The following is a 17,656-nucleotide window of genomic DNA, read 5'->3' as shown; positions in this document are numbered from 1 at the left end:
GCGTCGAGCCATTTCACTTACGGGTACATTTGCGTTTCTGTCCACTTCCCGAATCAAGTTCACTTTCTCCTTCTTTTTGCTACCATAGTCAACTACAACAACGAATGTGAGTGAGCAAACTGATATGCAGCTGGATTCTCCACGCAATACACAATAATACACGAACTGATGCAAACGTATGTAAACTGACACTATACTGTAATGCTGCTACGAACATACAGACTCGGACAGAGCTCGGCTACATGCAAGCATGCAAAGTGGTGTGAGTGTTAGCATGCTGTACATTGTTAGTCTTCGGCCATGGTCGGCTAAGTTCGAGTTTGCTCGTGCATTTATCGAGGAATTGATGTGGAAGATGTCGATCGTATCCAATATAAATGCTGGAGTTCATAGGTTCTTAAAGCCCGTATTACACAATGCTTGCATTTGAAAGCAAAGCCTACAGAAGTTCCAAAAAATCCCGCTAGAAAGTGCTGAAAGTACTGTATAACTACGGTATTTACCCAATTGCAAGCCAACCTCGAATGCAAGCCGCACCCCAGAAATGAGACTCGGAAAAATAAATAAATAATTTTTACCCCGATTTCAAGCCGCACTTAAAAGTGAAAGATATGGCTCATCATATGATGGATAGAGTATTAAGTGGCCCTACCTCTCGGGTATTTGGGACACTTACGACAGTGAAAATTCACAATATCTATCGAAATACAGTATTCCGGATCTACACGCACGTGAGCTGTGAGCAGTGACGTCGCAGGCGAGCTCGCTGCACTGCATACCGGAACACAGTCATGATATTTCATGTTTTATTATTAACACTAGCGACTCCTTGTCGCTACTTTCGTACAAAACTTCATCCTTTGCGCCATCAAGCGCATTAGAAATACAGTATTTTTTAAATGTGCAACAATCAGTTTAACTTGGGAGACATTTCCAAGATTGACTAATGCACATGCACACTTGATACAAGCTTGCACACTTAACATGTCTTTTGTTAGGCACTGTGTATACATATTTTTCTGCTTGTCCATAAAAGGTTTGTTTAAACAAACATCTAATAGATGCAGAATGGACGTCCTCCATTCTGGATTTACAACTAAGTCAGTTTTACCCTCTGCTAATTTTTTTTTTTTTTTTTTACACGGTTGGTGTACAGTGAGCTGCGTACGAATCTAAGACAAGCATACGCAGCAAACCTAGCAAGGTACCAGGGCGACATTGCCAGACAGGTCTGATCCACTATAAAACCATGTCCTCTGTGACCCAGCCAATTTTGTTAACACGTATAACAACATCTTTAGGAAACACTTCGGACTTTGGTAAAGTCTTCAGTGTGAAATGAATGGTGGCGGTTTATGGCCATCGGCTGTACAAGCCAGCATGAATTTCCGGTGCGCAGTTTGATGATGTAGCACGGAAATGTGACGAGTTTTTCCCTGTATTTTTCACGCCCAATTGCGGCTCCCTTGAAAATCCTGGATTTTCTGACTTGCTTGTAGGTGAATTATTTCTGCAGTTACAGGTAAGCACTGTGGCTGCTTCCTCACAAAATCATTCACTAAGACTTCCAACTCACAGTGGCAGCCACGTTTTGGTCCCTAACCTAACCTAACCTAACCTAACCTGCTGGGACAAGCTGAAAGTTGTTACTTCTGCTGTCTCCATGTCTTATCGAAGTTAAAAGTCAGACTGAAACAAACGTTTTTGTGAGGACTGCTCTCATTAGCTGGAGTTGTCGAAATGTATAGCTACACTTGTCAAGTTTCTTCAAAACGTCTGTTTTGATGGTGTATATGTAAAGAGTTTTTTTAATTGCTATGAATATTTGAAAAATTGCTGAATTCGCTCATGATAAAAAATACTTTAACATTCATTTCTCGACACTAACACAACGGCTTCTGTGGCAAAAAGCAGCAATAAAGGTCATAAGCACTTATGGCGGCAACTAGGAGCATTTTTCAGAACTTCTTAGGCTTTGCACCTGAATGTAAACTGCAGACAGTTTTTTGGATTCCAAAAACCGGATAAAAAGTGCAGCTTGTATCCGGGCCGTAAAAGCCACTACAGTATTGTTTTCAATATTTAATATTCGTAACACTAAATGTGGGCTTTGCCGTAATGTGAATTGCGTTAAATTGAATATAAAATTGCATTGCAGTTATGGAATAATTTTCAGGACTTGAAATTTCTTCCGTTAAATGCGGGTTTACGCTAAATTGGGGTCGCACAAAATGGGGGTTATACTGTAGTGACACAGATATCATGTGAAGCATAAGAAGACACAGAAAGTACATGAAACAGGTGCAGTTGATATCAAACATAAGTGTTAAGCGCTCTTCACTGCCGCACAATCTAAAACACCCACAGATGGCTCCTAGACTGTGAAGATGCTGCTGTACCCCTTGTCTCAATTTCAGACTCCATATACAACTGTTTGCTACTGCCCACCTCAAAATTTAAGCCAACGGACGTTACTGTCATGAAATTTTCCTGAAGAGAGGGCCAATTGGGGAAGGGCGCCTTACATGGTGCATCGTGTCCGTAGTGCGTTGAGATCTTTAGCCCCCTTTCTCATCGCTGCATTGCAATCTTGCCCATTCTCCATCTCTTGGCGAAGATACACTCCTGGTTGTGGTTTCCGCCATGCACTATGCGGTGTCGCTTTCTTCGCCGATGATGGCCATGGACTTCGTTGCGCCTGATATCCAGCACAGTAGCCAGTCCGTTATGGTGGGGCCACTGGGTACCCAGTTGGTTGTAGCCCCCTGACAACACAGGGATCGCTCTACTGATGCCTGCGCCATTAACTCCCCACGTATGCCAAGGAGTAGATGCCTATCTCCCTGGGACATCAGGAGTCCTGGCAATGACCATCTTGCCAGGTGGCCCTCTTGGGGAGGGCCCTTGGTCGAAGTGGATGGCAACAGGGCGGATGACACGCAATGAAGAGTGACACGTCTTCTCGTGCTGTTAGCCAACCACCAGCAGTCTCTAAGCATTCAAGGGCTCATTTCAATGCGCACAAGTATGACCCCAAATTGTTCCCCTTCCTGGCCACACCATGGGAGGAACGAAAGGCTAAGGTTGGCAGTGAAGCTTATTCACCTCAGTACCTAGTATGTATGAGAGCTGATGGGGAGTCTTTCATGACAATGAAGCCTCAGTTATTTGTAGAGCATTTAGAGGACAAGTTTGAGGGGGTAGAGGTCTTGTCTAAAATCCACTCTGGGTCGGTTTTGATAAAAACAGCATCCCCTGCCCAGTCATGGGCATTACTCGCATGTGACAATTTAGGGGATGTTTCCGTTACCATCACACCCCATAAGAGTTTAAGTATGGTCCAGGGTTTTATATTCCATAGGGACCTTCTTTTGCAGTCTGATGATGAACTGCGCACCAATTTAGAGCAGCGAGGTGTTCATTTCGTTCAGCGTGTTCATCGGGGTCCAACGGATAATCAGGTTACCACTGGTGCCTTCATCTTGGCCTTCAAGGGTGACACATTGCCTGAGAAGGTCGAGGTGATGGTCTACCACTGTGACGTCAAGCCCTGTATCCCTCCCCTGACTGATGTGATGCTTTAGGTGCTGAAAGTTCAGCCATATGTCTTCTCGTTGTACTTCCACCCTCACATGGCGAGATTGCGGACACCTATCACATCCCAATACTCCATGTGCTCCACCTCCCATCTGTGTCAACTGCGGAGAGCATCATTCACCTTGCTTGCCAGACTGCGGGATTTTACAGAAAGAGAGAAAAATCATGGAATATAAGAGCCTGGACCGACTGACCTACACTGAGGCTAAGCGGAAGTTTGAATGCCTCCATCCTGTTCGTATGACCACCTCTTACGCCGCGGCTGCAACTGTTCTAGCTCCATCAGCTCCACCTACCTCAGTCACGTGTCAGAGCTGGGAAACTACACCTGCCCCCTTGATGGTGGGGGCAATTCCCTCCCTGTTGCTCCTGCACCACCTACTTCGGGAGCAACACCCTACACACCCCCAACCAACCATCGGGGATGTCCGTCCCCACTTCTAAGATGAAGAAGTGTCCAACTTCTTCGGCTCCTGTTGCTCGGAAGAGGTCCGTTGGGCCCTTCCCTTCCCAGGTTTCCACCAGTGGGAAAGGTGACGCCTGCTCATGGCTGAAGTGCCCTCAAGCAACTGGTCGTAGGGATTCCCGATCCTCCTCAGTCCCGGAGACTGACTCAAACCCTCACAGCCAGGGAACCCAAGGAGCCACGAGAAAAGTCCAAGAAGAAGACCCCTAAGCCCAAGGAACTTGTGGTGGCACCCACCCACCCCACCACTACCTACAAGCTCCACGTTTGAGGATGAGGTGGAGATTCTGGCATCTGCTGAGGACCTGGATCTCACTGGACCCTCAGACACAATGGATATAGACTGCTCAGGCAATAAGTCAGTGGCAGCAGATGACTCTGAGACGTAAACTGCCTCACTGAATGTTCCGTGACTTCCCAGTCTCACGATGTCATCCTCCAGTGGAATTGCGGTTGTTTTTTTCACCGCCATGCTGAGCTCCGACAACTTATCAGCCTTCACCCTACTTCTGCATTGCTCTCCAGGAAACTTGGTCTCCGGTGATGTGAACACCCGCCCGCAGTGGGTATCAGGTTTATTATAAGTATCGGGCAGCTTATTCAAGGATACTGGTGGAGTCTGCATCTACATCCTTAACTCTCTTTACAGCGACTGTGTACCTCTTCAAACACCTTTAGAGGCTGCCGCTGTTAGGGTGTGGACGCCACAGGGTGTTACTGTCTGCAGTATCTATCTTCCACCGGATGGTGATGTCCCACAGCATGTATTGGCTACACTGATTGCCTAACTGCCGCCATCTTTTGTGTTACTGGGCGACTTTAATGCCCATAACCCTTTGTGGGGCAGATTGGTCGCAACAGGCCGAGGCACTGTCGTTAAGCAAGTGTTGGCACAGCTCACCCTTTCTCTCATAAATAATGGTGCCTCCACACATTTGAGTGGCACATGGCACATACTCACAGTGGAGTGTGCATGACGACTTGTGCGGTTGTGACCACTTTCCGATCTGTCTGTCACTGCCACAGTGTCACTCTTCTGGGTGCCTCCCCAGATGGGCTTTGAATAAGGCTGACTGGGACTCACCTCCATTGCCACTATTGAGCCTCTTTCTCATGACGCCATTGATGTAGTGGTTCACACAATAACCACAGACACCGTTTCTGCAGCGGAATCTGCAATTCCCTGTTCTTACGGGTCTCATCAGAGGACTGTGCCTTGGTGGTCACTGGAGATCGCTGAGGTGATTAGTGATCGTAGGCAGGCCCCCCAATGTCATAAGCGGCACCTACCACTGGAACACCTCTTTACCTTTAAGTAACTCCGTGCCCGAACCCGACGCCTTATTCGCCAACGGAAGCAGGAGTGCTGGGAAAGGTATGTCTCCACCATTGGCATCCGTACCTCTCCTTCGCAGGTTTGGACCAAGATTAGGTGACTCTATGGATATCAGACCCCTGTCAGCATACTAGGGCTTTCCCTGAATGGAGCAGTCTGTACTGAATCAGACACAATTGCAGAACTCTTAGCACAGCATTAAGCTCATAGTTCCGCTTCTACAAATTACGCACTGGCTTTCCGCTCCCTGAAAGAGTGGTTGGAACATCAGAGCCTTTCATTCTATACACGCCACTCTGAATCATACAATGCTCCATTCAGTATGTGGGAATTCCAAAGTGCCGTAGCCACTTGCCCTGATACGGCTCCCGGACCGGATCGCATCCACTGTCAGATGCTCAAACACCTCTCTGTGGACTGCCAGCAACACCACCTAGACCTTTTCAACTGTATCTGAGCTCCCATCACAATGGTGGGAAAGCATCATCATACCAGTGTTGAAACCTGGCAAGAACCCACTGGCGGTGGACAGCTACCTCCCCATTAGTCTTACCAACGTCCAGTGCAAGTTGCTCGAACGCATGGTGAGCCAGAGGTTGAGTTGGCTACTGGAGTCTTGTGGTCTTCTGGCTGCGTCTCAGTGTGGGTTCCGTAAGGGCTGCTGTGCCACCGATAATCTGGTCTGCCTGGAGTCTGCCATTCGTACAGCCTTTGCCTGCCATCAGCGTCTGGTTGCCATCTTTTTTGACATGCGGAAGGCATATAATACAACATGGCGACATCACATCCTCACCACGCTTCATGGATGGGGTCTTAGGGGCCCGCTCTAGATTTTTTTTTTTTTTTTTCAAAATTTTCTGTCTCTTTGTTCATTCCGCATGCAAGTTGGTCCCTCCCATAGTTCCTCCTGAGTCCAGGAGAATGGGGTCCCACGAGGCTCTGTCTTGAGTGTCTGCCCCTTTTTAGTTGCTATCAATGGGCTAGATGCAGCTGTGGGAACATCCGTATCAGTTTCTTTGTATGCTGATGACTTTTGCCTGTACTACAGCTCCACTGGAATTGCAGTTGCTGAACGGCAGCTGCAAGGTGCAGTCTTGGGCCGTATCGTGCGGTTTCCAGTTAGCCCTGGAGATTGGCCTTCCAGAATGTGATCTCCAGTCAGTATTGCAGCAAAAAGTCCTTGGTAATTGGGGGTGATGAATGGGGCTCCCAGCCTTCCCCCAACAAACTTTGGGTCATCAAGGAGACTACTGGTGTGTGGCGATCCTCCATGCGAGCCTCTCGCAAGGACTCAGTTGTTCTCTGCTGGCTACACATTTGCCACACCTGCAACATACGTTGTGTTTGAACATTACGAATTACCTCGAAGAGAATGGTCTGTTGACACACCGTCAACACTGATTTAGAAAACATTGTTCTTTTGAAGCACAGTTAGCCTTTTACTTGCACAAGGTGTTGAGTACTATTGACAACGGATTAAAATTTATTCCATATTTCAAGTTCCAGAAGGCTTTGTTTGACACTGTCTCTCACAAGCAGCTTGTAATCAAATTGTCTGCTTATGGAATATCATCTCAGTTATGAAACTGTATTCGTGATTTACTGTCAGAGGGGTCACAGTTTGTAGTAACTGATGGAAAGTTACTGAGTAAAACAGAGGTGATTTCTGGCATTCCCCAAGGTAGTGTTACAGGCCCTCTGCTGTTCCTTATACAGATAAAGATTTAGGAGACAATCTGAGCAGCTGTCTTTAAATTGTTTGCAGATGATGCTGTCGTTTATCACCTACTATTCATCAGACTATCAAAATAGATTGCAAAACAATTTAGAAAAAATATCTGTATGGTGCAAAAATTAGCAGTTAACCCTAAATAATGAAAAGTGTGACGTCATCCACATGAGTGATAAAAAGAATCTGTTAAACTTTGGTTACATGATAAATCAATCAAATCTAACGGCTGTAAATTCAGCTGAACCAAAGACTGTGTTATGGTGGCAGAACATCTAGAAGCTGCAACAGATCTACTAAAGAGACTCCCTACACTACACTAGTCCATCCTCTTTTGCAGTACTGCTGTGCAGTGTGTGATCCTTACCAGATAAGGTTAATGGAGTACATCGAGAAAGCTCAAAGGATGGCATCTCATTTTGCATCATCAAGAAATGGGTAAGAAAGTGTTATGGACGTGATGCAGGATTTGGGCCGGCCGGAGTGGCTGTGCGGTTCTGGGCGCTACAGTCTGGAGCCGAGCGACCGCTATGGTCGCAGGTTCGAATCCTGCCTCGGGCATGGATGTGTGTGATGTCCTTAGGTTAGTTAGGTTTAATTAGTTCTAAGTTCTAGGCGACTAATGACCTCAGAAGTTGAGTCGCATAGTGCTCAGAGCCATTTGAGCCAGGATTTGGGAGTGGGCTGTGGGATCTTCTCAAGAAATTTCAATCACCAACTTTCTCCTCGAAATATGAAAATATTTAGTTGATGGTGATGTACATAGGAGAAATGATCATCATAATAAAATAGGAGAAATCAGAGCTCGCCCGCACGGAAAGATATAAGTGTTCGTTTTTTCCGTGCACTGTTAGTGTGTGGAACAGAAAGCAATTGTTGTGAAGGTGGTTTGATGAACACACTGTCAGCCACTTAACTGTGATTTGTAGAGTAGCCATGTTGATGTAGATGTAGAATTCATGTAATGGTATGAGTAAGGCCAACCAAGTGACCTGGTTGCCCTGCGCTCGCCTCTTTGCTTCTGAGTGCACCCATGGTGTTTTTTTGGCTGGGGAGAGGGGGGGGGGGGGGATTTGTGAGCTGTAATATTTAGCTTCATGTTTATGTTCGTAGCAAGCACTTAAATTTTCAACTATGTGATTGGTAGTTACATTTGATCATTCCATTGTGTGTCATTGTGTCATACAACTGTGTTAAAAACAGTGGTATTGTGATGTAAAGTCACACATTTTGATGAGTCACAAAATTATGGGTTATAAGGAGCAGATACAATGTCACATCCGACCACTGCTAAAGTGCACCACTAGTTTGAATAAGGCCCAAAATATATGAATGATGATCAGAATTCCAGGCTCTGTAAGTCAATTACTTACCATGGTCTGAAGTTCTTCTGTAAGCACTGGCACTAATGTAAGTGGAGGGCTCCGCCCATTTCCAAGGATGGACAGGATTAAATAACAAACGGTTGCTTCATCAGGAAAGAGGGAAGGAGAGGGAAAGACGAAAGGATGTGGGTTTTAAGGGAGAGGGTAAGGAGTCATTCCAATCCCGGGAGCGGAAAGACTTACCTTAGGGGGAAAAAAAGGACAGGTATACACTCGCGCGCGCACACACACACATATCCATCCGCACATACGCAAAAACAAGCAGACATTTGTAAAGGCAAAGAGTTTGGGCAGAGATGTCAGTCGAGGCGGAAGTTTGGTAAGTCTCATCATCTTTGTCTTGAGTTTACGCTGTTGTATGTACTGCTGATGACAATTTGTTGCATATGATAACACCATGTAATTCCCCTCATGTCAGAAGTTTGCATACTACTAATGTTCTGCTTTGTATACGCCATTTACAAGGATGACAATATAAATATGAAGAAACTGCACTGTGCATTCACATGATCACTGATCAAAGATTACAAGACAAAATACAACTTTTCTGGAATAAATTTTATGAAAGGTATACGAGAAATGACTTATTACATTTATACATTTAAAAAAAAAAAAATTTGCACACATCTCTGTTTAAATTTGTTCTAACTTAAGACAAGAGTCAAATATTGCAACTGAAGTCACTCTGTCATCTGAACATGAAGCTTGTGCTTCAAAAGATAAATTTGGATTTCAAAAGGGTCTCTCCACAGAACATGACTCAGATTATACAAAATTTAAATGACAAAATATTGCCAACTGGTATTTTCTGTGAACTGTCAAAAGCATTGTGCAGGAGGTCAAATATTATCGAATCGCAGGCCTTGCTGATAAATGGTTTTCATCCTACCTAGCTGTAAGGATGCTGATAGTTCCACCAAGAAACTTCAGGGGGAAAGGGGGGGGGGGTGTACACAAAGAAATGGCTCCTTCAGAATGGGGAATAATCAATTGGGGTGTATCATAACGACTGATACTGGATCTGCCCTTGTTCTTGTTATATATTTATAATCTTTGATCATATAATGAAGATGCAGACATATTTCTCTTCACTGACAATGCAAGTATTACACTCAAGCCTAATGGAGTACCTTCAACATTTGAAAATGTAAATAACACATTTCTTCAGTTAATCAAAGTACGGGTACAATTAGGATACCACATTAGCGAGTTAAAATTTCTTAGCTTTTTGCAGTAAATCTACCTGATATCTGCCCAAATGATTGGTGCTCATAGAAACCATGCAGGACTTTCTCTGCCTAGAAAAAGTTAACAAACACGATGACAAAACATGTTTCCTGATTTGACGACAAACTGATGACAGCTCTATAGACCTACAGTTTAGACATCTGTACTCTTAACCCTTCTTAAAAATTGGAACAATCTGTGCCATTTTCCACTCTGCTCTGCTCTGTTGTTACAATAACCTACAATAAACTGTTCTTGGCAGAGGGGCCAGTTTTCACTTATCCAGTATATGTATGTGAGTACCTTGGCAGATACAGTACCCTTCACTTTAAGGACTGACTTCTGCTATTTTTCATTTCACACTCATTTATTTCCAAGTGCTAGCTAAATGGGTAGTTTGTGATCATTTTCTTATTGTAATTGTTAACCAGAAACAGTATCCTACTTTTCTTTTAACACTAGTTATCAGTGAAGTGACAATAGCCTTGTGTGTTCAGACATAATTACTGAGAAGCTCATCTGCAGAAACCAGCACAGATTTAGGAAACAGCGGTCATGCGAGAGACAGCTGGCCCCCTTTGTGCATGATACACAACAGGCTCTAGATACCGGCTCCCAGGTTGATGCCGTATTTCTCGACTAAAGAAAGACATTAGACTCAGTTCCGCACTGTCACTGGCTCCAAGAAGTGCACGCTTACGGTCTATCTGATGACATATGCAGTTCGATAGAAAGTTTTCAGACAGACAGAGAGCAGTATGTCATTCTGAATGGGGTGACTTCAACAGAAACAAGCGTAACATCAGGTGTGCCCCAGAGCAGCACGATAGGTCCACTGCTTTTTATGATTTACATAAGCGATCTGGTTGATGGTATTGATAGCGGCATTAGAAGTTTGCCAATGATGCTGTAGTCTACAGGAAAGTAGTATCACATGAAAATTGTGAACAAATCTATGAGGATTTGCAGAAAATAAATGTGTGTTGTAATGACTGGAACTTATCTCTCAATATTAGTAAGTGTAACCTACTGCATATAAGAAGGTGAAAATCCCCATTAATGTATGAGTACAAAATAAATTCCCAGTCTTTGGAAGTGGTAACATCTGTCAAGCATCTGAGTGTGACTGTTCGAAATGATCTCAAATGAAATGATCAGATTACACAAGTAACAGGCAAGGCAAACTATAGATTGCAGTTTATTGGTAGAATCCTGAAGTGATGCACTATTTCAAAAAAGGAAATTGCTTACAATCTACCTACATCTACATCTATACTCTGCAAGCCACCAAACGGTGTGTGGCGGAGGGCACTTTACATGCCACTGTCATTACCTCCCTTTCCTGTTCCAGTCGCGCACGGTTCGCAGGAAGAACGACTGCCGGAAAGCCTCCGTGCATGCTCGAATCTCTCTAATTTTACGTTCGTGATCTCCTCGGGAGGTATAAGCAGGGGGAAGCAATGTATTCGATACCTGATCCAGAAACTCACCCTCTCGAAACCTTGACAGCAAGCTACACCATGATGCAGAGCGCCTCTTTTGCAGAGTCTGCCACTTGATTTTGTTAAACCTCTCCGTAACGCTATCACACTTACCAAATAACCCTGTGACGAAACGTGCCGCTCTTCTTTGGATCTTCTCTATCTCCTCTGTCAACCCGACCTGGTACGGATCCCACACTGATGAGCAATACTAAAGTATAGGTCGAACGAGTGTTTTGTAAGCCACCTCCTTTGTTGAGGGACTATATGTTCTAAGGACTCTCCCAATGAAGCTCAACCTGGCACCCGCCTTACCAACAATTAATTTTATACGATCATTCCACTTCAAATCATTCCACACGCATACTCCCAGATATTTTACAGAAGTAACTGCTACCAGTGTTTGTTCCGCTATCATATAATCATACAATAAAGGATCCTTCTTTCTATGTATTCGCATTGCATTACGTTTGTCTATGTTAAGGGTCAGTTGCCACTCCCTGCACCAAGTGCCTATCCGCTGCAGATCTTCCTGCATTTCGCTGCAATTTTCTAATGCTGCAACTTCTCTGTATACTACAGCATCATCTGTGAAAAGCTGCATGGAACTTCCGACACAATATGTTAGTTCATCCAGTCTTGGAGTATTGTTCGTCTGTATGTGACTCTTACCAGTTGGGTCTGATTCAAGAGATTGAGAAGCTTCAAAGAAGAGCGGCAAGATTTGTGACTGGTACATTTAGCCATCGCAAGAGCGTTACAAATCTCATAGAAAGTTTGAAGTGGGACACGCTTGCAGATAGACGACGTGCTAAACGGAAGGGGCTGCTCACTAAATTCTGAAATCAGATCTTCGCCGAGGATGTAGAGCATATATTATTACCACGAACTTTCAAATCGCTCAGTGATCACCATTCAAAGATAAGGGAATTTAAAGCTCTTACTGAGGCGTTCAGACAGTCATTTTTCCCTTGCCCGAGGGGGGGAATATGACTTTGGCGCGAATTGTGCCCTCCGCCACACACCGCTCGGTGGCTAGCGGAGTATAAATGTAGATGTAGATTCCTCACTTCAATATATCGACAAATTATGGTCAGTTTGTTGCCAGCAAATCTACTAATTTTGTCTCAGGACAGTTCAAAATAATTTTCAGTAAAGTTTTTGGTACAATGTCACAAGAATTTTTGTCTGTCACCCAATCTAAATCTGTGAGTCTCCCGGACTACAAATGGTCAATTGAAACCTCCATCTATTATTATAAAATTATTGGGTAATTTCTGTGTGATATATTGCAGGCTCTCTCTGAAGCATTCCATCACTTTAATACACAATGTGAATGGGGACAGAAATAGCAGGTGATTATTTTTTATCTTCTTTCGATGATTATATTTGCTCAGATAATTTTGTATTCTGGCTCTGCATATACCTCTTTATACATGTAATAAGTCATTTCTCGTATACCTTTCATAAAATTTATTCCAGAAAAGTTGTATTTTGTCTTGTAATCTTTGATCAGTGATAAAGTGAATGCACAGTGCAGTTTCTTCATATTTATATTGTCATCCTTGTAAATGGCGTATACAAAGCAGAACATTAGTAGTATGCAAACTTCTGACATGAGGGGAATTACATGGTGTTATCATATGCAAGTAAGCAGCACTCTATTCAAAGGCATATGAGAAGCTAAAATATTTCTCCTGTACATCTTTCCATTTGCATTTGGTCTTTTTTCAGTAATATAGTTCCATCACATAAAAATCACAATTTAATTTCCTCTATAGTCGTATAAAACCTTGAAGATGAATTAGAATTTCTAATTTTGCATTGTGTGAAAAGTGATGTGTAGGAATCAACCTACAACAATGCAAAAAAATTGTAGGTGATCAGTTTTCAGTCATATTTATATATGAATGTGTAATTTGATTGCAAAATGACTAGTTCTGCATAATCACAATCAACCATACAAATGATCCATGGAACATGAAAGTAACTAACTGTTCTTCATAATGTTTGTTGGCAAGTGAAGTACACTATTGTTTGCTTTTTGTGCAACCACATTGTTAACTTACTGCAAATTTAAAGATTCAAAAGTGTAGTGTTTATTATATTTGTATGTACAAACATAATGCAAATTCAGTTTATCTTCTCCTGTATTCGATTTTGCACAAGATGACTTGCCTGTAACAGTCTTTTTTACGTTTTATAATAATACCATCTGTGATTTCACTGATTTTGAGTTTGTGTTTATAAATAATAGCAGATGTCTAACATTTAGTTTTCTTTGCTGTAGGGTTCCCCTGGGAATCTGTATCAGTTTGAGAAGATTTTGTTCAATACAGACATTATGCTCAGCTCTTCTGTGGTAGCAATACGAGCAGCCAGTGGTACAAAGTCCAAGGTATGAAATACCATGTATCTTAGTTCTAGTATTGTTAATAAAATAAACTTTTTGCTTCTCAGGATGTTATTAACACATGTGAAGTCCACCTGTTGCTGTTGCAAATGGATAGATTACTGGGGACAATTTTGTTGTGCTTTCCTGTTTTCTATGAAGATTATTCATTTATTTCTGAGAAACAAAATAATTTGTATCAGAACAGTGTTTATTGTAATACGGGTAATGCAAAATTTCTTTTCCTATCACTAATTTCAGTCACAACTAGTATTATATTTCCTGGACAGACACTGGTGAGCAATTGACTTTGCTATAAGTGATATATTGGAGAGTAAGCATTTGTGTGTTCTTGGTGGAGGGAATAATTTAGTGTTGATTATGAAAGATATTTTCATGTGATATACTGGCTGTCTGTGTAACAGTTACTCCAAGGACAATGTACTGTGGAGGCAGGATTCCTTGTGTTTTATTGCTGCCAGAGTAGTGGTTTTCTATATCCCTAATATGAAGCATACTCTGGTTTCCAGAGGTCATTATGTAAATTATCTTTTGCTATTACCCCATTTCAAGTAACCTGTGGGTACTGAGTGTGACAGTAATAATAAAAAGTGCGCATGACATGCGTTGTTGTCAACTGACTCAGATCATAACAACAGATAAATCGGTAGCTGACAATGAAGTGGGTCTCTCGCCAATTCCATAGTGGATAGCAAAAACATTGAGCAACTTTTTCAACCAAGGCTGTATTTTCATTGTTGGGTACAAATGCAACTGTCTCTTAAAAGTACATCTGCTAACCATACACTATAGGTATCCTCTTCATCTTGTAAACAATTATTTGTAAAAATCCCATTCAAAAACTTATGTAAGAGCTGATTCCATTTTCCTTGCAGGTGACTGATATCCTTTCTTCTTTTAGGCTTCTAATAGACATATGTATGTCGCTGGCTCATCTGTTGTAAATGTTAGTCATTGCCATGGGTACTTCATTGGTCATTTTATTAATATTAATGTTATCCTATAGGTAGCACAACTTCCAATTTTATCTCATAAAGTAATCCCCTTGGTCTGTAATAAAAACACAATTTCTAATGTTTTTATCCTTCTCTTACTTTGTTACCTTAATCCCCATGTCTCACTTCTCATAGAACAAAGAATGTTTTGAGATTATTTTATACATTCCCTCGCATGTTTCCCAAAGTGCCATTTAATTCTGCATCGATTCAGTTTCTCTTCTTAGGTCTTCTATTGTTTCTCCTCCCATATGTTTTATGACCTAGAGCTAATGTAGCAAGTTTAGAGCTATCCATCCTTTGTGTTCATTCCAGTTGTTGTGGTAGTTTTCTATTTTTTCATAGTCTCACTAGTTCTTACCACATTAAGTAAAAAGTTGCTCCACATTCAGGCTCACAGGACCACGGGATGACGATCAGCCACTGTATTGTCCTCTGCTGTAATGCCTTCATGTGGATGCAGTATGAGGGCCACTGGGTCAAGCACAGCGCCCTCCCGACTCGTGTCAACTTCCCAAACATTAGAGCCACTGCTTCTCAATTGATATGCTCCTCAGTTGGCAAAACAAGTATGAGTGGACATTGTTCCAGTCCTCCACTGAGGAAAATCTCTGGCTGTTCTGGAAAGCCAGCCACGCTGACCACTTAGCTATGAAGGCTGACAGTTGTTACCAAATTGTTAAGATATATTGCTATTAAGAGATTTAAGTGAAAGCATCAGTTGTGTTATTTCTCATTAACCAGCTTCTTAGCCCTCTGTACGTGTTTTCCTTACATAACCTTTGTTTTCAGTTTCTTGGTCAATATTTTCATGTTATACAATTGTGTAGTTGAGTCGTTGTAAGTTGATCCCTGTAAGTTGCAGTGGGTTGGGCACACCAGATTCACGGGCCTACCTCGACCGATAACGTAATGCGATTTTGTAAATGTTTTCGTTGCGACACTTCCGTGTTGTCACAACTCCATAGATGGCTACAGTTCTCGGCTACAGCTGTTAGTGGTTTGCAGTTGAAAGCTGGCAACAGCACTGAGAGCTGTCGTGGATCTTTCCGTCTCGACATAGTATGTTATCAGTTTTCTTGCATTTCTTCGCAAGTTGTCATCGGAACCTACTATTAGCACCTGGTCACATGCAAGCAAGATTGTCATAACACCATCATTATTTCCCTTATTCCCCCATCTGTATTCCTTTTCAGTTCATCTTCTGCTGCTGTTGGTGAGTCTTGTTTATGTACATATCAAACAACATAGGTGAAAGGCCTCAGCCGTGCTTTTATCCTTGATTTACTATTAACGACTTTCCTATTGTGCCTTTTAGTACTATGCCTGATCATAAAGGAGTTGATAACATTGGTTAAATTAACCCCCTAAACTGTAGACTCAAGTATGCACTTGTGTGCCAAGAGGGTCTGCACTGCCGACAATCTGTCTACTCACCAGTTGCAGTTTTGCAAGTAGAACTGTATTGCTCTACCGTCCATAGGAGATGGGCAATAGTACTTTGTCAGCTAAGTGTGCATATGTCTGCGGCAACACACCGTTTAGATATTAGTTGGGAGGTGAAAAAGTCTGAAGAAATCAGGTTCTACAAACTGTCTTTGTGGAAAGAAAAAACTATAAAGTGGTGCACGAAAATATTTAGAAGGATACTAAATATTTCAGTGTGCATTATATTTACTTTTTTATCAGGTCATCACAGAGACAAAGACAGATGCACATATAAATTTTAGGTTGTGTGTATTGGCAGAATTCCTGGAAATTCTTGGAAAGAGACTTTATTTTTAAGATTGCTTTCATTGTGCCACACTGAAAGATCATTTTAGGTGATCCTGGCATTTTAAATATAATAAAGGTTGATAGTTAACAAATTCTGGGAATTTAATCCTATGGTGCAATTGTACACTGTTAATGTGACTTCTTTGATGTTTTTAATCAGTCTGATTAAATATGTCAAAGAAGTGACATTAACAGCTGTCCACTGCAGTGGACAACAGCACATCAGGGTTAATTAATTTTAGACACATAATTCTTTTAAAACAGTCAAGTTCAAGTCAGCCACTACACTGGCTTGGTGAGGGGTGTACAGCACATTATCCAACTGCTCAAACATTAAAGCTGATGGCAATGAATGATTTTGGAAAGGTGGGGCACTCACAACACTAGTAAGTAGAGCAAACATAGTACAGCACATCATGGTAAGGATCAGCATTAGCTGAGGAGAGTGTGATGGTACTGAAATGTCTGGGTGAATCTGGTTATCATTTGCTTATGAGGCTTTTGTGGCAGCCGTCTTATACCAATCCAGATGCTTACGGTAATACGCACCATGTTAAATTAGGGCAAATAAGTTCTAGCACTGTTCCAGTTAATCAACTTACGATATATTTCAAGTAAGATAACTGTCAACAGGAGTAATGTTGATTGGTAGTTACATGTATGTCATTGAATGACCTGGTGAAGTATGTTATGTGGAATAGGATAGCATGAAACATTTAACTTGTTCAACAGCTGATGGAGTGAGCCACACTCACATGTGTAACGATAATACTTTGTGTCAACCCAGAAATGAAGAAGAGAGGAGAAATATGAGGCATTGTGCAGTTCTGAATGCTTACGAATCACATGAGTTGCCGGTGTAATCTGATACCGGAAATTATTTATCGTACAACTGAAGCATTCGGTTACCAGAATCAATTGGACGGAATGCTGATTCGGAGTTGCAGGTAAAGAAAAAATCCAAGCAGGCTCATCTGCAAGAATGGGTGTATGGTTAGACAATATTGTATATTTCTTGACAGCGGCTGGAAGGAAGCTGGATGCTGATAAAGTAATTTAGCAAAATGGTTACCAGATGTAACATGGGAACCCATTAGTAGCCGTGTTTTAACCCTGAGGAGCCAGAAATTGTTTTCTGTACCCTTGGTGGTAGAATTATAGCAATAAAGCCTAATTATTTTCTCTTAGCAAAGTGAAATGACTTGTTAGTCCCGAGTGTCGTGGTGTGTCCGAAGTGTATTTGCCAATGTA

The 17,656-nt window shown here is 42.2% G+C and overlaps 1 protein-coding gene across 1 annotated transcript in view; it reads left to right on the top strand.

Annotated features, from left to right (window-relative positions):
• Positions 1 to 17,656, top strand: part of LOC124721370 (DNA mismatch repair protein Msh2) — a 229,822-nt gene that overhangs the window by 83,596 nt on the left and 128,570 nt on the right. The window contains exon 5 of the mRNA XM_047246303.1: positions 13,512 to 13,619. Coding sequence (XP_047102259.1) covers positions 13,512 to 13,619 — 108 coding nt within the window. The remainder of the gene's footprint in view (positions 1 to 13,511; positions 13,620 to 17,656) is intronic.

This window comes from Schistocerca piceifrons, chromosome X (assembly GCF_021461385.2).
Source record: "Schistocerca piceifrons isolate TAMUIC-IGC-003096 chromosome X, iqSchPice1.1, whole genome shotgun sequence".
Taxonomy (NCBI): domain Eukaryota; kingdom Metazoa; phylum Arthropoda; class Insecta; order Orthoptera; family Acrididae; genus Schistocerca; species Schistocerca piceifrons.
This window is presented reverse-complemented; position numbering and strand designations above follow the sequence as displayed.